Source organism: Danio rerio, chromosome 2 (genome assembly GCF_052040795.2).
Source record: "Danio rerio strain M-AB ecotype USA chromosome 2, GRCz13ab, whole genome shotgun sequence".
In the NCBI taxonomy this organism is placed as follows: domain Eukaryota; kingdom Metazoa; phylum Chordata; class Actinopteri; order Cypriniformes; family Danionidae; genus Danio; species Danio rerio.
Genome location: NC_141022.1, coordinates 34,770,370 through 34,791,941, shown reverse-complemented (window position 1 = coordinate 34,791,941; position 21,572 = coordinate 34,770,370). Strand labels below are relative to the sequence as shown.

The following is a 21,572-nucleotide window of genomic DNA, read 5'->3' as shown; positions in this document are numbered from 1 at the left end:
GTTTATTCAAACTACAATTAAGACTGTGAGGGGAAATTGTTAGAACTAAAATAGAATATTGGTGTGGGGAAATTGTAGTAATTTTTCAGAAACTGAGCTGTGGATGTGTTCATAGTGCTTTGCAATGGCATTATATTTGTATAAGTAATAAACTATGAATTCAAACGGACTTACCTTCAAACATAGGGGCTTCCAAAAATATATTTTTGAGGTTACATTTCCTGATCTAAAAATACCTCATGCATTTATACAAGTTTAAAATGTAGTTTAAAAATGTAAAACCATAAAGTTAAATAAATACTATACCTTCAAATGTTTGGGCTCTTTATAATGTTTTAGAGCAGGGGTTCCCTAACTTTTCAGCACGCGACCCCAAAATAACAATGCCAGTGACTTGTGACCCCCACATTCCTCAGAAGTGTAATAATAATAATAGGCCTATATAAACATGAGCGTATTGACAACACGAAAAAAGTGCAGCAGTCTAACAACCATAGGCTAGAATTTATTTGGTGAATGAATGAATTTATTTATTTAACAGGGACAATGCACAAAAATTACATTAACCACAGAGGAAAGATGCATTGTGCCAGGTTGTAGCAGGATTGCTAATTTCCAACTGCAGTCCCTGGACAGGTTAGAATTAAAACAATGATATCCAATTAGTTAAAAAGTCAGATTAAAACATTCAGGCACAATCGCATATAAACTAAAACCCTGACAACTCAAAAACATCTCACTCAGTGTGTACAAATTTGATTTCACAAAAACCACCTCCTAGTCAGGAGTGAAAACATCATATAATTTGTACATGTGATTATTTCTGTTGGGACAGAATTCCATAGATTTGAGGCTTTATAAATAAAAGAGAATTGACCAAAAGAGGGGCAATACATTCCCCTTTTACCATAGAATGCGTCACTTGCGATGTTTTCTGATTTGGAATTTAAAATAATTTTTTAAACGATGGAGCAGAAAGATTGTGAATAATTTTAAAAACAAAACAAATATTGTATTATTTAATATTATGTTTTTAAAGAGATCGCAGTGATGGTACAACCAAGGCTTGAACTTTAAGTGCTCTCTTGTATATTGATTTCAACAGTGTTAAAGATGATTTACATGATTGAGACCAGCTCGTTATACAGTACAACAAACGTGGAACAATCATAGTATTTAAATACATACCCGAGGCCTCATAAGTCAGAGAATCTCTGATATGTTTGAAATTTCTTAGATTGAATCACAGTGTGGTAGCAAGTTTTTAATATGAGTTTTAAAATTGAGCTCTGAGTCTAACATGATGCCTAAATATTTAAATTCAGTGACATTTTTAATACTTTGCCCATTTATAAAAATTTCTAAAACTTTTCCAACTTTAGACCTATTTGAGAAACATGGATACAGTCTTTTCAACATTTAAGGTAAGGTTTGGATTTTGCAACCATTTAAAAACATTTTGCATTTCATTTGTTAATTTAGTAGCAACCTCTGTTGGATTTTTTTTCATAAGTGTAAAGCATAATCAGCGTACATTAATAAATTAGCATCAATGCATATAGCTGCTAAATCATTTATATAAATACTAAAAAGTAAAGGTCCTAAAATGGATCCTTGAGGCACTCCTAATCTAATTGGTTTAAAGGTAGATAACCTGAACACATTGACTCCAATCACTTAAGTATGATTTTATCCAGTTTAGTGTTTGCTTTGAAAGATCGTAATTGTTTAATTTGTTAATTAAAATATCATGGTTAACAGTATCAAATGCCTTACGTAAATCAAGAAAAACTGCTCCCACCCACCCTCAACCCCCTTTATCTAAATTTGTCTTTATCATTTCTAAAAAGTAACAGCAAGCTGTCTCAGTTGACAATTTTTTTCTAAAACAATTATGTATTTTTCTTCTGTGAGTTATGGATAAAATATGGTAATTCTAACAGTTTAATCTAATTTATTTGACTTTTTGAAATTACAAAGCAAGCCCCTGTCATTGTACTGCGATCCCCACTTTGGGAACCACCATTTTAGAGAAAAATCTCACTTTCATCAAGGCTCTTTATAACTATCTATATGTCTTATTATTAATACAACTAATGAATCAATTATAGTTTATTATTCACTTTTTATTAGCAACAATATTAAATTAAAATTCAATCAACTGATTCTTGTTCTAAACATGTCTGACAAGATTACTAAATTATTAGATACAATTTATTGTTACACTGTCACATTGGGCATTTTGACTAAATCAGTATAAATGATTATGGATAATATTTGTGCTTAGACAAAAAATATATAAACACATACTGCAAAACTGGTAAATGCATAATGTACACTTACCAGCCACTTTATTAGGTACACCTTACTACCGGGTTAGACCTCCTTTTCCCTTCAGAATTGCCTTGATCCTTCATGGCATAGATTCAACAAGCTACTGGAAATATTTCTCTGAGATTTTGGTCCATATTGACATGATAGCATCACTCAGTTGCTGCAGATCTGTCAGCTGCACATACATGATGCGAATCTTCACCACATCCCAAATGTGCTCTATTGGACTGATATCTGGTGATTGTGGAGGCCATTTGTGTACAGTTAACTCATTGTCATGTTCAAGAAACCAGTCTTAGATGATTCAAGCTTTATGTCATGGTGCGTTATCCTGCTGGAAGTAACCATCAGAAGATGGGTACACTGCGAAAGGGATGGACATGGTGAGCAACAATACTGAGGTAGGCTGTGGCGTTGACATGATCCTCAATTGGTAAATTCTGACCCTACCACCTGAATGTCGCAGCAGAAATCAAGACTCATCAGACCAGGCAATGTTTTTCCAATCTTCTGTTGTCCAATTTTGGTGAGCCTGTGTGAATAGCCTCAGTTTCCTGTTGTTAGCTGACAGGAGTGGCACCTTTGGTGTGGTCTTCTACTGCTGTTGCCCATCTGCCTCAAGGTTTGAGGTTTTGTGCATTCAGAGATGCTCTTCTGCATACCTCAGTTGTAATGAGTGATTATTTGAGTTACTGTTGCCTTTCTATCAGCTTAAACCAGTCTGGCCATTTTCCTCTGGAATCAACAAGGCATTTGCGACCACAGAACTGTCGCTCACTGGGTATTTTCTCTTTTTCTGACTATTCTCTGTAAACCCTAGAGACGGTTGTGCTTGAAAATCTCAGTAGATCAGCAGTTTCTGAAATACTCAGACCAGCCCATCTGGAACCAACAAACATGCCACATTCAGAGTCACTTTAATCCCCTTTCTTCCCCATTCTGATGCTGTTTGAACTGCTTGAACTCGTCTTGACCATGTCTACATGCCTAAATGCATTGAGTTGCTGCCATATGACTGGCTGATTAGAATTTTGCATTAATGAGCAGTTGGACAGGCGTACCTAATAAAGTGGCCGGTGAGTGTATTTATCTTATTATTAATATTATAGTTTACAATAACTTTTTTTTTTTTTAGGAAATATTCAATCAAAATACAGTCAACTGATTCTTATTCTAAATATGTCTGACAAAATTACTAATCAATAGATACAAGTTATTGTTACACTGTCACAGTAAACACAGTATAAACACATACTGTAAAATCGGTATATGCATAATGTATGTGTGATTGAAATAAGTATTGAACACAGACATTGCATTCCACATTTAGACATACTGATAAAATGTCAAAAGCATATTGAAAAATACCTACTATATTTTATTTCAGATAAAAACATGGTCTTTGATCATGACTACATACATGTACATGTGTTCAAATACACAACTATTTTATACATAGCTACTGCGTAATCAAATATTTCAAAAATTCAAAACCTTATCAATTTTTTTAATATAAAATCACATCAATGATGTTCCAAGACTTATGATATAAAACTCTGTTGTGAACGATTTTTGGATTATAGTCATTAAAACATATTAACTGTAGCGTTATGCTCGGCTGTTCAAAGCTTCATTTCAATTAAAGCAGCTACAAAGCTTCATTGTATTGCACTGGAGTAATGTGGCATCAGCTTTGTTAATGACACAGGGAAGACAGGTATTTACAGTCACACGATTACAATACATTACAGCCTTTTCACTTATCTAAACATTAACGTGACTGGTGATCAGTGTTTTTTGTGTAGTTTGCAGTATTGACTTGGTCGTGATTGTCGATGACTTTACTTTTGAGTTTATCACGTACTGTATGTTGCACTCTGGCCAAAGCGAGAGGATACTGTGACAGAAACCTTCTCAAGTGTCTTTATGATTGTCATATCATATTCTCTTTTCATTCATTCAACAGATGCTATAAAACTGGAACTTTGGCTGTGAAAATGGAAAAAGACACCAATTAATTACACACAAGCACAATTTAGATGAAATTATGAAAATGAAAAGGAGGTCAAATTAGATGATTAGTACTTACATTCATTAGTTCGTTCACAAATAAAACCAATGCGTTCTGTGCAGAAAAAGTCATTCCAACTGGCCTCGTGTATCAACCCTGCGCAGTCCTCACCAGCTTCATGACCATGGCTCCAGTTATCAGGCTGACCAGGTTTCCATTTTCTTTTAATTAAAATCAAGAGATATGTACAAATATTTAAATATAAAAGTGCTGCAGAATGTAAACTGGATGAGCATTATATATTAAATCAATGATTTCATGGCCTAAATTTCATTTTAACTGAACTACAAAAAGTAAACAAATCCATAAAATACTATGTAAATTATTTCAATAAAATAATCAAACTGAAAAGAAATACAACTGAACTAAATTATTTATTATAAATTTCAATTTAGCTAGGACTCCACTACCTGACAAAAGTCTTATCGTCAATCTCAGTTGTAAAAGTAACAAATAATAGCTTGACTTCAAGTAGATTAAAAAAATGGCAGAAGGTACATTTTTCAGATGAATCATCAGATGAACTGCATCATAGTCATCACAAATACTGCAGAGACCAACTGGAACCTGCATAGACCCAAGATTCTCGTGGAAACAAGTCAAGTTTGATGAAAGAAAAATCATGGTTTGGGGTTACATTCAGTAAGAGGGCATGTGAGAGATCTGCAGAGTGGATGGCAACATCAACAGCCTGAGTTATCAAGACATTTGTGCTGCCCATTACATTACAAACCACAAGAGAGGGCAAATTCTTCAGCAGGGTAGCTCTTATTCTTATACTTCAGCCTCCACATCAAAGTTCCTGAAAGCAAAGAAGGTCAAGGTGCTCCAGGATTGGCCAGCCTAGTCACCAGATATGAACATTATTGAGCATGTCTGGTGTAAGATGAAGGAGGAGGCATTGAAGATGATTACAAAGAATCTTGATGAACTCCACAAGTCCTGCAAGAACGCTTTCTTTGCCATTCCAGATAAATGTATTATTAAGTTATCTGAGTCACTGCAGAGATGTATGGATGCAGTCATCCAAGCTCATGGAAGTCATACACAATACCAATTCTTTTCCCACTGCACCATGACAACACTATTGTCTAAGCAAAGTCAGACCTTACTGTCCTAACCAAATCATTAAAAAATTAAGGCGTGATCATGTTTTGGTAAAATAAGCATAATCTAGAGGCCTTTGCCTTTCATTTAAGCCACTTCTGATGCCAAACGAACACCTAGTAGTCAAGTTATTATTTGTTGTTCCTAAAACAACATAAGACTTTTGTCAGGTAGTGTAGAGACACTGAAATTGGGTTATGATGATGAGCTGCTCATGTATAAAGATTATTACAGCACTGTGTGTCACATTTATGATTTAATAATCACACTAATCAGAGCCCTGCAGAAATTAGTTCCAGCCCTGCATAAACAAACCTACCTGTTCATTTCAAACAAGCGTAAAGAACACAATTAGATTTAGGTGTTTAATTAGAGTTGGAACTAAACTGTGCAGAGTTTGACATCTGTGCATTAAACCCTGTGATGTTCACAATTATTGTTAGAAATATTAAATACAGTCTCTGATTAGCTGCTGAATGACTTTGTTGCTTATACATGCCAGTGTTGATTTATTTCACTTGGCAAATGTTAGTTTTAGACCCTGTGTACACTTTTTATATTTAGTTTGTTTACTCACGTATAGTTAGGCAGGCTCCCATCCACCCATCTCCAGATGTTTTCCTCTGCGCTGTCTGTAAGGCCCAGCCAAAAGTAGCCTTTTCCAGAAATCTGCCTCTTTATCCATAGCTGTGATAGATATTAAAGTGATCATTTATTTAACACACATTTAAAGGTTTTTTTTGTGGAAATTTAAAGGGTTTTAACTCCATTTGAACACAATTAATATGAATTATTGATGACATATTACATAATTGAGAGTATTATCCATGATCAGCTTACCTGCTCTTCTTCATCATTGATAATCAGCATAGATGAACTCAAGTTGCTGCATCTTTCCTTGGCTTCATCAAAGTTCAGACTCTCCATTGGAGCTGAGAAGTGATAGCATTGCTCTCTGAAGCCCTTCCACTGAGGGGGACATCCTTAAAAACAAGCAAATGGTAAACATATCTTCATTTGTCAAATTTTCAGAAATTTTGATATAGGATTAATACGTCAAAATTAAAATCTCTTTTACAAAAGAGTCTTGTCCAACACCGACAGCAGCACAGGTCGTTCAGACAAAATATGACATGCAGCGTAAATATGAAGAAAAAGAAAGATTTAATGTCATAATTATATCAAAAACTGGCTTTAAAAGATCATCGCTTTAAAATGAGAAAACAGGAAATAAGCAAACAAAGCAGCATATCTGAATGACCCTTTAGGCAGTTCCATAGCAACTTAACATAAGTCAAAGAATAAATCTTGTGAACAAGATTCACACAACTCTCTCTCTCTCTCTTTGACTTAAGTTGCAATGTGAAAGCAAGCCAAGAATGGACTTAAATACACACAAAAATGACCCAAACACAGGGACCAGCTGCCTAAATGGGACACATGCTACCTACCTAATGTTTGATGGAGAGCAGGTACACCATTACATGACACTGGGGTTTTCTACTGGAAGTGGCCTCTTTTAACAGGATACACTGGTCCACGCAGACCAACAATCATTGGGTAGGTAACATGGGCCCAAATTACTTTAGCATAAATGGTTAAACATTGAATTTCCATGTAAGATATTTGCTACAGAGAAAATGGGACACATCAGCTTCCATGGTCCAGTTCAAATGCTTGTGTGGGCATTGTCACAGTGTTCAACAGTCATTAAGGGATATTAGACAGTCTGACTGGTCTGTGAGTGACTTCACATCCCATACGCAGCAGACTGCCATGTGTCACAAGTTCAGTACCTACAATGTTTATGTGACCTATCATACCAAAGTAAACCTTCTGTTGGTTTGGCTAGATGGGATAGCCATTGTTGATCCCATGCATCAATGAACCATGGAAGCCCAACGTCATTGTCAGTTTGTACTTTTCTTTCAGGCCACTATGGGTAAATTCTCATTATTGACCAGGAACAACCTATAAGCTTTGCAGTTGCTGAGATAATCTCACCTGGTCACCAAACCATTTTGCTTTTATCATTCCAGGTTTCAGAAACACCATTTCATCAATGATATACAGCTGATTAGTTCAACATCTTATAACAACAACTATGCTTACATGGAAAACTTTTGTTTAAATCTGAATTAAAAAATCCCAATCGATGAATCTGTGTTTAAATGAAAGCTAAAAAAGTGATCAAGTTGATGGATCTCTATAAGTCAAATGCTTTAAATTAGGTTGTTGGCAAGCAAGTAAAGGTTCACTGGTTATATTTATCAGGCACTAAAAATGGCCCTTCCTGTACACCGAACAAGCCATCTGTGCATGACTCAAAAATCAAACGTTGAGCAAAAGGATAAATTTAGAATGGCTTGAGAGTCATTCATGACACTGTTCAACAACAACAGCTTGTTCTATGCATCATGGCTTTTTTTTACCTTGCTGCAAATCCACAAAGCTCCCTTTTTTATTTGATCAAGTGTTTACCCGTTCTATCAAAAGATTTATAAAATAAAAAAATATATGAGAAGAACAGCTTGTACCTGGTGTAGTTGTTGGTGGCGGCGCTACCTGGCGGTTGACAAAGCCTTGTGGATCTACTGGTGGCACAACTATTGGTGGTGCAGGAAGTCCTGGTAATCCAGGTGGTCCTGGTGGGCCAATGGGGCCTACGGGTCCACGGGCTCCTTCTAGTCCTGCAGGTCCAGCTGGACCTCTGAGTCCCTGTGGCCCTTGTGGGCCAGTAGGACCAGGCTGACCATCTCTTCCAGGCATACCAGGTATCCCAGGGTCACCTTTCTCCCCTGAAGGCCCTTGCCTGCCCCCAGATCCTCGTGAACCCTTTGGCCCAGGGCTTCCTCTTGATCCAGGTGGCCCTTTCAACCCTGGCACACCAGGAGGTCCCGCTGGACCCTTTTCTCCTTTAGGTCCAGCATCACCAGGTGCTCCTTTTTCACCCTTTTCACCTTTCGGGCCAGTTTTACCAGGTAGCCCCATGGACCCTTTATCTCCCCGAGGACCCCTTGGACCAGGAGGACCTAAAATCAACAATAAAGAAATGCTAGATGAGTCATTATGTAGATTAAGAGATTAATTTTGACTCAGACCCTGACCCAGGACTTACCCTGAAGGATGGTGAAGTTTGTGATGAGCTGCGAGTGTTTGTTGTCAACCAGTTTCATTTCATCCATAACTATGGAAAGGCTGCTGACCTCTTTGTCAAGCCTGACAGCGAGTTCCTCCTGCTGGGCTTTGAGCTCTGTGCTTTCTGCCCTGGTTTCAGCCACACTGTTGTTGAGCCCATGCAGCAGTTCTGAGTGTCGGGTCACCGTCTCAGAGCACGTGCGCAGACCATTCAAGTCTGTACTGATCGCTCTGAGCAGCTGCGTGGTAAAGCTAACATTCCCTGTTATGCGGTCCATTTCCCCCTCATTGCTGTCAAGACGTGCCTCTAATGCATCAAATCTAATGGAGGTGGCATTATCATGATCTCGCTGCTGGTCCATGAGCTCACGCAGGCTCTGATCATGGCTGTCAGTGATGGTCGAAGTGTTCTGGACCTGCTCTGACAGTGTGGTTAACTGAGAGGTTACGTCCTCTAGAGAGTCACTGTTAGAGCGAGTCAGCAGAGAATTATTAGCCGCTAAAGCCTGAAGGTTCTGCACCTTCTCTCTCAGCCAATCAGCATCTGCTTTGGTTTGCCTAGCCACCTGCTGGAGGCTCTGATAGTCATTCTTAAGCTTCTGCACAGCCTGGCCAGTGTCCTCCACTGATCTCTGGAGGGAGCTGATGAGGTTCCTCTGCTGGGTCTGGGTAAAGTTTAGAGTGCTGATGCTGTGGCTGTTTTGGCCCTGTTCACTTGTCTGTACATGGAGATCTGACTGGAGTCTCGCCGTTTCTGTTTTTAATCCATCAATCAGACTGTTGTATGTGTTCAAAGTGTGGTTTACTTTGCTGATGACATTGGCATTGCTCTCCAGCAGGTCTCGCAGCGAGAGATGTCCACTCTGCATGTCCTCACCAGCTAGCTGTAGCTCTTTGAGAACAGCTCTGTTGTTGGAAGTCTTCACAATAACGTCGCTGAGCTGCTTCTGCAATGTCTGAAATTCCAACTTGAATGAGTGAAGTTCACTGGTAGCATTTTCTGACTTCTCTCCCGTTTGATCATCTGCACATTAAATGTACAACTACAGTGAGTAATATAAATGGCTGTACATTGTCATTAATTTTAAAAAGTCATCGCTTGACAGGCTTTCAATAGAAAACATATAGTTAATATAAAAAGCGATGAGGTCTCATAATAATAATAATAATATAAATAAAAATGGTACATTTTTGTGTCATTAATAAACTTTGTTCTACATTGTTTGTAGAGCACCCCCAGCCCAAGGCCCTCCACTCAAACAAATATGGAAAGTGATAGAAAGTAGATACAGATATGGCCACTGAGAAAGCGCATTTCTTCATGTGCAGTGCTGCAATTAGTCACATGCAGTGCTGCAGCAGCAAAAAACGCCTTTTCATAAAAAATAAAAAAAATCCATATCCACCAGGTGGTGCAAAGAACAACCGCTGTTCCATTGTTGAACCAGTGCAAGCCTAAGGTCCCAAGTTCTATCTTTGTAATAAAATAAATATAAGGGAAGAAAAAGCATAGCTACTAGAATAGGGGTCTTATTTTGCTTAAAATCGCCCTTATGTTTCTCTTTTAAATTTAAAGGTGTGCATAAAATAATTAAGTAGTTTTAGTTTCATTCATTCATTCATACATTTATTAATCTATGGCCGCCACAGCGGAATGAGCCGCCAACTTATCCAGCACATGTTTTACGCAGCGGATACCCTTCCCGTCGCAACCAATCTCTGGGAAACATCCATACACAACCATTCACACTCATACATTATAGACAATTTAGCCTTCCCAATTCACCTACCGGAGAACCCGGAGGAAACTCATGTGAACGTGGGGAGAACATGTAAACTCCACACAGAAATGCCAGCTTATCTCTCCGAAGTTCGAACTAGCGACCTTCTTGCTGTGAGGCGACAGCACTACCTACTCCACCACCGCGTCACCTTAGTTTTAATTTAATAAATGATTTTTCTTTGCTGTATCCTCCTTGATGTTTTAATAACGCGTAATAATTGCGTAAAAATAAGCGCATTAAAGAGACAGCAGCCAGTAACTTTCAGTTGTCCAGAGTTTTTGTCACATTTTAAAAGTGTGTTTGTGCATGAAACATGCACGTTTAGGTTTCTTTATTTTGGAGATAATGAATACATATTTCTATTCACATATGAATACAACAGAAAGACGAAAAACTTCACAAATTACGTATCCACTTTTGTAGGCTTAACACAATTTCATTGCTCTAGATAAAATAGCTGAAGCTGTTTTGAAATCATTTGAGGAATTACAAATATTGGATATAATAAAAACATTAAATAAATAAAGTAATATAAGACAAACAAAAGTTATAACAATATAGATATAAACAATATAATATAAATAAATTAAATTTTAATTTTACAAAGGCTCATTAGTTTTTTTGTCAAATGATTTTAGGATTAAAGGAAGAAATTTCCTTTGCTTCTCCACCTGTGCGCTGCTACAGTATATCAGTTCAGTATGTTCACTATGTTACATAACTGCCCCCTGCTGGTCATGTCTCTCTTGCTATTTTGTGCTGTGCCACGCAGTACTGCAGCATTGTGTGAGGTCACTTTCATTCACTTGTGCATTCTTAGTAGCCACATCTGTACAATTAATCTGTTTAAACAGTAGGGATAGGCATAAGCAGCAATGAGTCTCCCTCAACTACTTGTGCTCTTAATTCCAGGACTTAAGAACAGGTCCATAGCATGAATGAGTCAGTTATGTATGATATTTACTCTCTACTGGAGTCTGTTGGACTTACCAAGTTTCTTAAGATCAGTCTCTACAGCCGTGATTTTCCCTCCATAATTTTGCATACCCTCTGTTACATTATCCATCCTCTGGACCACTGCAGGACACACATTATAGATGTCAAGTCAGACTAGTGTACTGTAAACCCTGATGTAGCACTTTCATGGGTCAAAAAGCTTCTTGATAGACAATGAAATCATTTCCTCCAATATGCTGATTGTTTTGAGCTGTGCAGACGATTTAGCGTTGTCAAGTCATACAGAGCATATGCATAAAAATGCAACATACATTCCACACACCCAGTCATGCAGGAAATGCACGACACTTCATTTCCTTTGGAATTTGGAGTGGATCCTGAGGAGTTGTTATCGGAGCATCTCCTGAGCCTTTGTGGTGATTCCCAGCAGTCTTGCTGGCACCACTACAGCCATTCAAGGACAGATTCTGCTCTCATCCCTGATTTGTACAATAATGAAACCCCAGTTAAAAATGCCTGAGGGCTAAAATGTTAATATAACCAACTCCGACCATGACCAGACCATTTATTATCTTATACAATGCTGTAAACGTCTTACATTAGTCCTCATGCTGGAGTTGCATGTTGTTGTTTACCACTAGATGGCGCTATCACTATGCATCATCCGTTTGGTGAGAGGTATATGATTAAAATACCAACTGCCACATTTATCATTTGCTTTGGGACGTGGTCTTACAGGCTATTCAGACAAAGTCCCGGAATGGCTTCAGATCCCCCCCTTCGATCGCTGTGTTTATCCTATTCAATATCTCAGCAGCGGTCAGACTTGCATGCAAAAATAAAGTCATCATCTTCGCTCTCCAGTGTATTTGGTCTCACTGTTTTTTAACTTGCGTTTCATTGAGACATGCAGCACTCGGCGATCTGCTGCCAGCTAACTCAAACACATCAAAGATCCAGGGTGTTAGCATTCCTGACTGCGCTTGTGTAACTAAACACAAAACAAATATATGCTGTAGGGGAAAAACAAAACACGGAGGTCCATTTCAAAGGCTTGTTGGTCATTTTCACACTGGGAGTCTTTCAGCGGGAGGTCAACACTGCCAGTTCTTTCTCTCTGTCTCTCGCCCTCCCTCTCCTTTCTTTTTGTTTTCCTGTATATGCGGTGTTATTTTTGAATGGAGTTTAGTCGAATGATACTTTAGCTGTGTGTGAATCAGTTTAAACATCCAGCCACTCACCGGACCAAATCTGAACGTGCAATAAGAACTCCTGTTGGTATAAAGTTGTTCAGGCCGAAATTTTAGTAGTGATACAGAATTAGATCCAGTTGGCACTGCCAGCAGAAGACATTCATACTGTATTCAGAATGCCACATGGTCTCTGTCATTCAGCTTGTGCGTTTTGGTACTGCAAATGGTTGCTGAGGTATGAAATCTTATGCAGTGCCCCTCGCAGCTTTACATGGTCTTCTGGTCTGGTTGGTTTTAATGCTTTAGTGAAGCACAGGTGTCATGTGGAGTCGGTGGAGATTCTGGAGCGTCACTTCAAACACTTTTAAAGGGAAATAAGATGGAGCCATTTCAAGAACAGATCTGGGTGACTTGTAGAAATCATTTGTTGCATTCAAAGACACAAGGATGAAATAAGACAATAATCACACTTCTTTTTTCTAACCATCAATCCATGCATCCATATTTCTTTCTTTCTTTCTTTCTTTCTTTCTTTCTTTCTTTCTTTCTTTCTTTCTTTCTTTCTTTCTTTCTTTCTTTCTTTCCTTTTTTCTTTGTTTACTTCCTTCTTTTTTGTAATTTTCTGCCCAACCGTCTCTTTCTGGCCCTCTGTCCATCCATCCATCCATCCATCCATCCATCCATCCATCCATCCATCCATCCATCCATCCATCCATCCATCCATCCATCCTCCTTTTCTACTTTTCATGTCTTCTTTCTTTCCATCCATTCTCTCTTCCTTTTCTTCAATCTTTCTTTCTATCTGTTTATGTATCGTTTGTTGTAATCTTCTGCCCAACCTTCTCTCTTTCTGATCTTCTTTCCATACATTCACTCATCCATCCTCCTTTTCTTCTTTCTTTTTATTTTCATGTTTTTTACTTCATTTTTTCATAGCTTTGTTCTTTCTTTCATGTCTTCCTACTTTTTTCCTTATTTCTTACTTCCATCCATACATCCATCTAAACATCATCCATCATCCATCCATCCATCCATCCATCCATCCATCCATCCATCCATCCATCCATCCATCCATCCATCCATCCATCCATCCTCCTTTTCTACTTTCTTTCTACTTTCTGTCTATGCATCTTTTATTGTAAACTTCTGCTCAACCTTCTCTTTTTCAAACATCTTATCCATCCATCCATCCATCCATCCATCTATCCAACCCCCCATCAATCCATCCTTTTCTATTTTCTTTTTTCTTTCATGTCTTTTTCTTTCTTTCTTTACTTCATTCTTTTCTTCCATCTATCATCCATTCTCCTTTTCTTCAATTTTCTCTCTCTGTCTATGCATCTTTCAGTGTAATCTTCTGCCCAACCTTCTCTCTTTCAGGCCTTATTTCCATCCATCCAACCCTCCATCCACCCTCCTTCTCTATTTTCTTTCTTATTTTTTAATGTCTTTTGTCTTACATTTTTTTCTTTCATGTCTTTTTTCTTTATTTACTTCTTTGCTTCTTTATTGCATCCTCCTTTTCTTTCTTTCTTTCTTTCTTTCTTTCTTTCTTCCTTTCTTTCTTCCCACTCATGGAAGAGCTCCAGAAGGATAAAAGGAGGAGCAGCGATGGTGGAAGATGAGAGAGGAGTCAGGTGGGATTATTTATGGCTGCCACTTAATTTATGTTTGATTTGTGTTTTAAAAGTCTATTATCCATCTGTCAGTCCGTCTGCATTATTGAAAATATGACTGACTGAATGTACTTGAATAATAAACTCCATTCGAACCCTGTTGAAATATCTCAAATTTACCATGCTCATCTGGAAGGCAACAGCGTGCATTATCTAATCCTGGTTTCTGGCACCAGACAAAATATACTGTGATGCTCAGTTTCACAGCAATCCTGATTTTCCAGGCTAATACAGAAAACAGATTTCACTGTGATAGTCCGGTTGACAATTTTTGGAAAACTACAGTGCAATAAGGTTGCCTTATGTCAGGAGAAATAACGAAGTGAGCCAAAGTTCAAAACTGAACTGTTGAAATTATGGAAAAGGTTCAATTCTGGCACATTCCTGATACATACAGTGTTCACTCGATAAGATATAAACCCAATGAACCTGCACTGTGCTGTTGTTTAAGTCTCTGTGAAAGCATAGTAGGCTGATATATAACGATGCTCATCACATCTCTCTCTAAAAGATGAATGAATGAGAGAGAATCTTCAAAGTCAATGAGCGAAAGACTTCCTACCTTTGTATCCCAGCACAGCCACAGCTATGGTGAGCAGTGCACAAAGCACATACAGAAGTGCAATCGCCACCCTCAGGGCCCAGTCGTTTTTACATTTAGTGCATTCATTTCCTTCCTGGATACCTGCAACACAAATGAATATTGCATTAAAATATGCAAATGCGTTTCAGCATGATAAATGATAAATACACATTCTAAAACAACTCTGACAGGAAAACAGGAAATTACTTCCTTAACGGGACAGTTTACATGCCACTGAAAAGTCTTCATTAGTTCCCCTTCATGCTGTTAGAAACAATAACCTTTTTCTTTAGGACACAAAAGAAGATATTCTGAATGAAGTTGGGTTCAGTGTCATATTCAAGCATCAAATCAACTTTTCTTAATCCCCCATAATGTGCCGTTTTTATTAATTGATTCATTCATTTTTTACAACTTTTTACAGAAGGCACCCTCTGACATGTCATTTAAGTATAATAAATTACCAACCAAAAGACTAAAGAATGATTTAATGGCATATAAAACAATAACAGTGCAGCATAATAATTATGCTGGTCACTGGTTTGAGTCCCAGCTGGCCCAGTTGGTGTTTGGATGAACTAAAATGGTTGTAGTGTATAAGTGTGTGTGAATGAGTGTGTATGGTTGTTTTCCAGTACTGGTTTGCAGCTGTAAGGGCATCCGCTGCGTAAAGAATGTACCGGGATAGTTGGTGGTTCATTCCACTGTGGCGAGCTCTGAAATAGAGACTAATTATATAGATATTAATGAATGAATGAATCCTTTTAAATAGTATATTTTGCCATTATGTTTTAAACCACTAGGTTTTCTTCAAAGCCAATAGCCTAGTGGCAAAGTGTGTCGGCATATCACTGAGGCTGCACACATAATACTGAGGTGCTCACTGCGAACCGAATTCGGTTCCCTGCTCGAGGTCCTTTGCCAGTCCTTTTCCCTCTCTCTGCTCCCCATGTATTCCTGTCACATCTCTACTGTCCCATATAATAAAGATAAAAAGCCGTCGGCGCCAATAGCCTAGTGGTTAGTGCGTCGACACACGGCGCACCCGAGTTCGATTCCTGGCTTAAGGTGCTTTGCCAATCCTTCCCCTATCTCCTCTCCCCACACTTTCCTGTCTGTAAAATCTCCACTGTCCTATCCCAATAAAGGTGAAAACCCCTACAAATATTAAAAAAAAAAAAATTACAAACAAAAAGATAAAATGCCCCTAGAAAAAAAACACTAGGTATTCAGATTTGTCAGCAAGAGGTTTTAATTAATTTTAAATAACAAGATTTATAATGAGTTTCAACAATATTTTTACATTATGTTCACTGAAGTTATCTGAACCAATAATTAAATATGCTTTCCATCTACATAAAATCACTGGTAACACTTTACAATAAGCTTGTATTGGTTAATGTTATGCGGCACGGTGACTCAGTGGTTAGCACTGTCGCCTCACAGCAAGAAGGTTGCTGGTTCAATTCTTGGTTGGGTCAGTTGGCATTTCTGAGTGGATGTTTTCCCAGTGTTGGCGTGGGTTTTCTCCACAGTCCAAAGACATACGGTACAGGTGAATTGACTAAACTAAATAGGCTGTAGTTTATAAGTGTGTGAATGAGTGTGTATGGGTGTTTCCAGGTGCTGGTTTGCGTCTGGAATGGCATCCGCTGTGTGGAACATGGGCCAGAATAGTTGGCGGTTCATTCTACTGTGGTGACCTCTGCTAACCAGGGACTAAGCTGAAGCAAGGTAAATAAATAAAAATTGTTTACTAACAACATGAACAAGCAATGAACTATAGATTTAATAGAGTATTTGTTCATGTTAGTTAACTTTAGTTAATGAAAATACAGTTGTTCATTGTTAGTTCAAGTTAACTTGCAATAACTAATGTTAACAAGCATGAATTTGAATGTTAAATAATGCGATATTTATGCAATAACTGCTATACAAGTATTGTTCATCCGTAGTTCATGCTAGTACATACATTAACTAATGAACCTTATTGGAAAGTGTGACCAAATCACTTCATCATTTCATTTCCTCAGTGGACATCTCCTCTTCAGCCCATATAGAAAAAGACTTCACACTTGTGCGTTCCACAGTAGAAAGTCAATGATGACAGAATGTGTGTACTATCCCTTTTCCTTTTATTTTTTTCATTAGCTCCTTGATTTAATATTTCCTTCTTCTGATGTGGTAATAATGACCTCTGCTATGTAAAGTAATCCTCTACTTAACTACCCCCCGACCTAACATAACAAAACATCTGAAACACCGTCAGGAAATTCCTTCAAGACACAATCAAATTCCAAGGGACAAACAAATATTTCAGCGATTTCACGCAAAGCAGCTTTAGAGATCATAGTACTTCACCACATGATAGTGGACGCGAATAACTGCCCCGCTGTTTGTTTTTATGAGTCAAGCTGAAACTACACCATCAGAACTTTACCGCGGTGAAAGCACATGTGTCATGCTTGCCCTGAACAAGAATGACTGATCTGTGTCAATCTGTTTCTGATTACAATTGGTTTCCCTTTAGATCTAGACTAGAGCGATTTAATAGTGTCACACGAGGACAACAACAAAAGCATGACATTCAGCAGTGGACTTCTGTTGCATTTAAGTTGAGGCTCAGCTAATAAACATGTCCACTATCTCTCCAGACATTCCAGAACGAGGCTTACATTATCAGCCTATGGTCAGAGTGGCAGCCATGGCATCCAGGTCAGGCTGAAATGAAAGCCCCAGGAGAGAGCTGGGGGTGGGCAGGTCGCGGGGGAGCCTGTCTTTAGGCCCACACATCTGTGTAAACACCATGGCAGAACGCCTTAAAGGGCCCTCCGAGCAATGGCCCCGGATGTAGGGGGGGGGGTTTGGTGAGGTGGTCTGTGTGGGGGAGTTCAGGCCCCCACCATCTCAACTGCACTCAACTACAACCAAACCACACCATATAAACAAGCAACATCACCACCTCTGGCTGTGGGTCACTGGGGTGTGCAAAGGACAGAGGGGAAAAAAGAAAACAAGAAATGCATGGCTGGAGAGTGTTTATTGCTGTGTTTCTTTCACCTAATGAAAAGTCTTAACTAGAGATGGACAAATTGCTCCCGATTTACAGCACTGAAGCAAGATGAAGCAGACAGCTTTATTTTCCTTCTGCCCTTTTCACACATGCTTTCAGAATCAGGAGGGAAGAGCTAATTTCACAGAGGAAGTACAGATGTGCTTTTAGATAACAGGAATTCCAAGATGGGACACTTCAATGTGTGCAGTCGCACAACACATAGGGAAACCAGCAAGACTTTTCAGCTTACAACTCTACAGCTGGGAAGGAAAAACGGTTCTTATAAAAATACAGCTTTTGTTTTTCGACTTTTCCTCCGCTTTTAACACAACTTCACATTTTAATTAGTAGACTGCTGGAACAGTTTGACCTTGGTAATAACCTGATGGGCAGGATCCTTAACTTCTTAACTTATGCCGAGTTCAGACTGCATAATTTTCAAAGTAGTCGTGTCACAGATGTTTTCACACTGCATGACTATCTGTGCTAGCGTTGTGTCGCTGCTTTGTTTACACTGCAAGATGGTTCCACGACAGGGGGTTTCATGACTTTAGAATAGGAAGAATCGATGACAACTTTGTCCAAACTACGTCTCACAACCAAAAACACGTAGCATATCTTTTGTAATTAACTACATAATGAGAAATAAAACTTTAATGGGGTAGAAAATGTACATATTTGCATAATTTCTCCTCAACTATTTTCTTTTTTGACCCAGTTGTGATATTGTCCAGATGGCATGTCAAACAGACATGGGTGCTCCTGCCAAATTTCCACTAGTTTTCCTCAATTTCTCGGGTCCAAATAAATAAAAAATAAGCGCTTTTAATTTCTCCCACAACCCCCTGCTGGCCTGCAGATACCCACACTAGTGAATGCTGCTCTCTCCTTGGCTGTAGGTGATCGCCGATGTTATTGTCAGTCAAAACTCATTTCACATGGCATAATTTGAATCGCCGCTATCTCCAGATATTTAGTATGACAAATATCTTACAGGCATCAGCGACTCATTGGCGATTCTCTCAGATTGCGTTTCTGATAGTTCACATTGTGTGACTGTTACCCACGTGAAAGAGCACCAATTTGCCTGTGATTACAGGTATTTATTGGCGATTTCTCAAAACCTGTCAGCGAGACAAAATCGGGGCTAAAATCATGCAGTCTGAGCTTGGCATAATCGAACACAAAGTTTTAGAGTGAATGGATGCTTATCTGATAAAGCTTGCTCCTCAACCGGATCCCCACAAGGATGTGTTCTTTCACCTCTGTTATACATCCCTGATACAAATATGCGCCAGTGTAGGAGGGAAAATAGAACCATTATTAAATATGCAGATGACACTGTCATTGTCAGCCAACGTTGTGATAATGAAACAGCTCATGGTCCAGTACTTACGGATTTTGTCAGATGGTGTGAGGAGTCATGTCTTCTGCTTACACACAGGTGAACACTTCCAATAAAAATCAGACTGTCGAAAGTGTGCAATCATACATATACCTTGGCACAATTATTGACTCGAAACTCTCGTTTGATGAGAATTGTGAAGCAGTGTGTAAAAAAGGGCACCAGCAACTGTTCTGTTTGAGAAAGTTTAACTGTTTTCATATTGATAAACACATGATGATTTTATTTCACCATGATTTATTGAATCCAATTTATCTTTTACATAGGTGTCATGGTTTAGGAATTCTTCTTTTAAGAATAAAAACAATCTGGAGGCTGTGTAAACAAGGCAGCAAAAGAGAATTACAAATTCAGTTATAAGGGATGCAGCTCATCCCCTACACTCAAGAGTTTCATATCCTTCCTTTTTTAGTATCAGGCTGTAGAATTAAAGAACACAAAAATAGTTTCATACCACCAGCCATTAGACATTTAAATAGACCAAAGCAGAGGTATTTCTGTGACTTGCATATTTGACATTTTTTTAAATTGTTTTAAATATTTATTTGGGGGGTGGGCACTTGAAGCGATTATTTATTTACTTTTGTATATTTATGCTTTATGTCTTTATGTCCATTTGTTGTTGGCTCTAAGTGAGTTTTTGTGTGGTATTGTTATGATATGAGGACTCTTGACTGCAAACCAAATCTACCTTCAGGTATAAATCAAGTAACCTAACCCAGAGGTGTCCATCTCGGTCCTAGAAGGCCGGTGTCCTACATAGTTTAGCTCCAACCTTCTTAAACACACCTGCTTGTAGCTTTCTAGTATACCTAGAAACAGCTTGATTAGCTAGATCAGGTGTGTTCAATTGGGGTTAAAACAAAAATATGCAGGACACCGGCCCTCCAGGACCAAGTTTGGGCAGCCTTGACCTAACCTAACCTAACTTAACCTAACCTAAAAAGAAAGAAAAAATAGATGGAAATCAGTGAAATAAAACACTTCTGTCATCTCCATGTTGCTCCAAACCTGCAAAACTAATCAAAAATAAAAGGTTTTAAATGTAAAGCTGGACCCTTTGCCAAAGCTGTGTGTGGATTGAAGGTAATAGTGTTGTACAGGGTTCATACACTTTCTTACTACTAAAATTCCATGACTTTTTTCATGATTTTACTAAGACTTTTAAGTAAATTTTCATGACCTATTGTTTCATGCAATGTCTACATATGCATGGTAAAAGAAAAACAATGCATGTGCAAACTTATTACAGCATTTCGTAAAACGCAATAATCTATTTAGTTTCAATTTATATTTATATCTATGTAAAACTGATTTAGATAATGCTTACACCACACTAATAATGTGAGAGTATGTGATTGGCCAAGGACAGAAAAGAAGTAAAGACAACTAACCTATATTCAAGTATACAGATATCTGTTTTCCATGACTTTTCCAAAACTTTGTGGGTTTTTCTGTTTTTCCAAAACTTTTCCAGGCCTGGAAAATGTCAAAATTCCATGACTTTTCCAGGTTTTCCATGACCGTATGAACCCTGGTTGTAAATAACAGTTGTTTCTTGCACAGACCAATAATTTTGCTTCAGAATACCTCAATGTATCATCTAACCAAGGACCACAGTTTCAGAAACAACAACAAAAACCTGTAACTGTTTTACTGAAGACAAAAAAAAAAAAAAGATCTGCATCTGGGACGGCTCAATGGTGAAAATGAACACATCATTTTCTTTTTGAATGAATTGAATCACTTTAATGGATCATCTGAAGAACTAGCATAGTTTTTGTTGTGTAGGAATTTAAATCAGATCAGAACATGCTCTTTACAATTCTTAAAATGTTAGCATGTTCAAATATCTTACAAGCATACAGTATATAGAAAATACATGACGACATCATCCATAAACATTCTGACACACATCCAAACACCCACACATTTAATGTTTGTAACTCCTTCAAATGAAGAACCCTAGGGAAAAGCAAACTGAGGCCCTGGAATGGTCAGCATACCTTGCCCTTTACTACAGGGCTTTAGGGAGGCTCTGGAAAGTGACTAGTGTGTCATTTTCAGCAGTGTGACTGGTTTTAGTCCAGGAAATTCCCAATGAGAAAATAACAAGTCAAACACAGGCTGAATGAAGTCAAAGTATACCAAACGACAGCCCCAAAATGCATGTACTTTAGCTGCAGTCTAAATGCTACGGATCTGGTGATGGATCATATTAAAAGTTGGAGAATGAAAGTGCTGCTTTAAGTGTGTGCGTGTGTGAGAT

The 21,572-nt window shown here is 38.3% G+C and overlaps 1 protein-coding gene and 1 long non-coding RNA gene across 2 annotated transcripts in view; one reads left to right on the top strand and one right to left on the bottom strand.

Moving 5' to 3' along the window:
* Positions 1 to 19,526, top strand: part of LOC141378367 (uncharacterized) — a 48,569-nt gene extending 29,043 nt beyond the window's left edge. The window contains exons 4-5 of the long non-coding RNA XR_015478651.1: positions 16,467 to 16,577; positions 16,877 to 19,526. This is a non-coding gene — a long non-coding RNA (uncharacterized LOC141378367). The remainder of the gene's footprint in view (positions 1 to 16,466; positions 16,578 to 16,876) is intronic.
* The window catches only part of colec12 (collectin sub-family member 12), a 50,958-nt gene continuing 33,077 nt past the window's right edge, over positions 3,692 to 21,572 (bottom strand). The window contains exons 3-10 of the mRNA NM_001122840.2: positions 14,823 to 14,945; positions 11,425 to 11,511; positions 8,631 to 9,674; positions 8,050 to 8,544; positions 6,353 to 6,495; positions 6,090 to 6,199; positions 4,424 to 4,566; positions 3,692 to 4,323 (exon numbers count right to left, since the gene is read on the bottom strand). Coding sequence (NP_001116312.2) covers positions 4,304 to 4,323; positions 4,424 to 4,566; positions 6,090 to 6,199; positions 6,353 to 6,495; positions 8,050 to 8,544; positions 8,631 to 9,674; positions 11,425 to 11,511; positions 14,823 to 14,945 — 2,165 coding nt within the window. The 3' untranslated portion in view covers positions 3,692 to 4,303. The remainder of the gene's footprint in view (positions 4,324 to 4,423; positions 4,567 to 6,089; positions 6,200 to 6,352; positions 6,496 to 8,049; positions 8,545 to 8,630; positions 9,675 to 11,424; positions 11,512 to 14,822; positions 14,946 to 21,572) is intronic.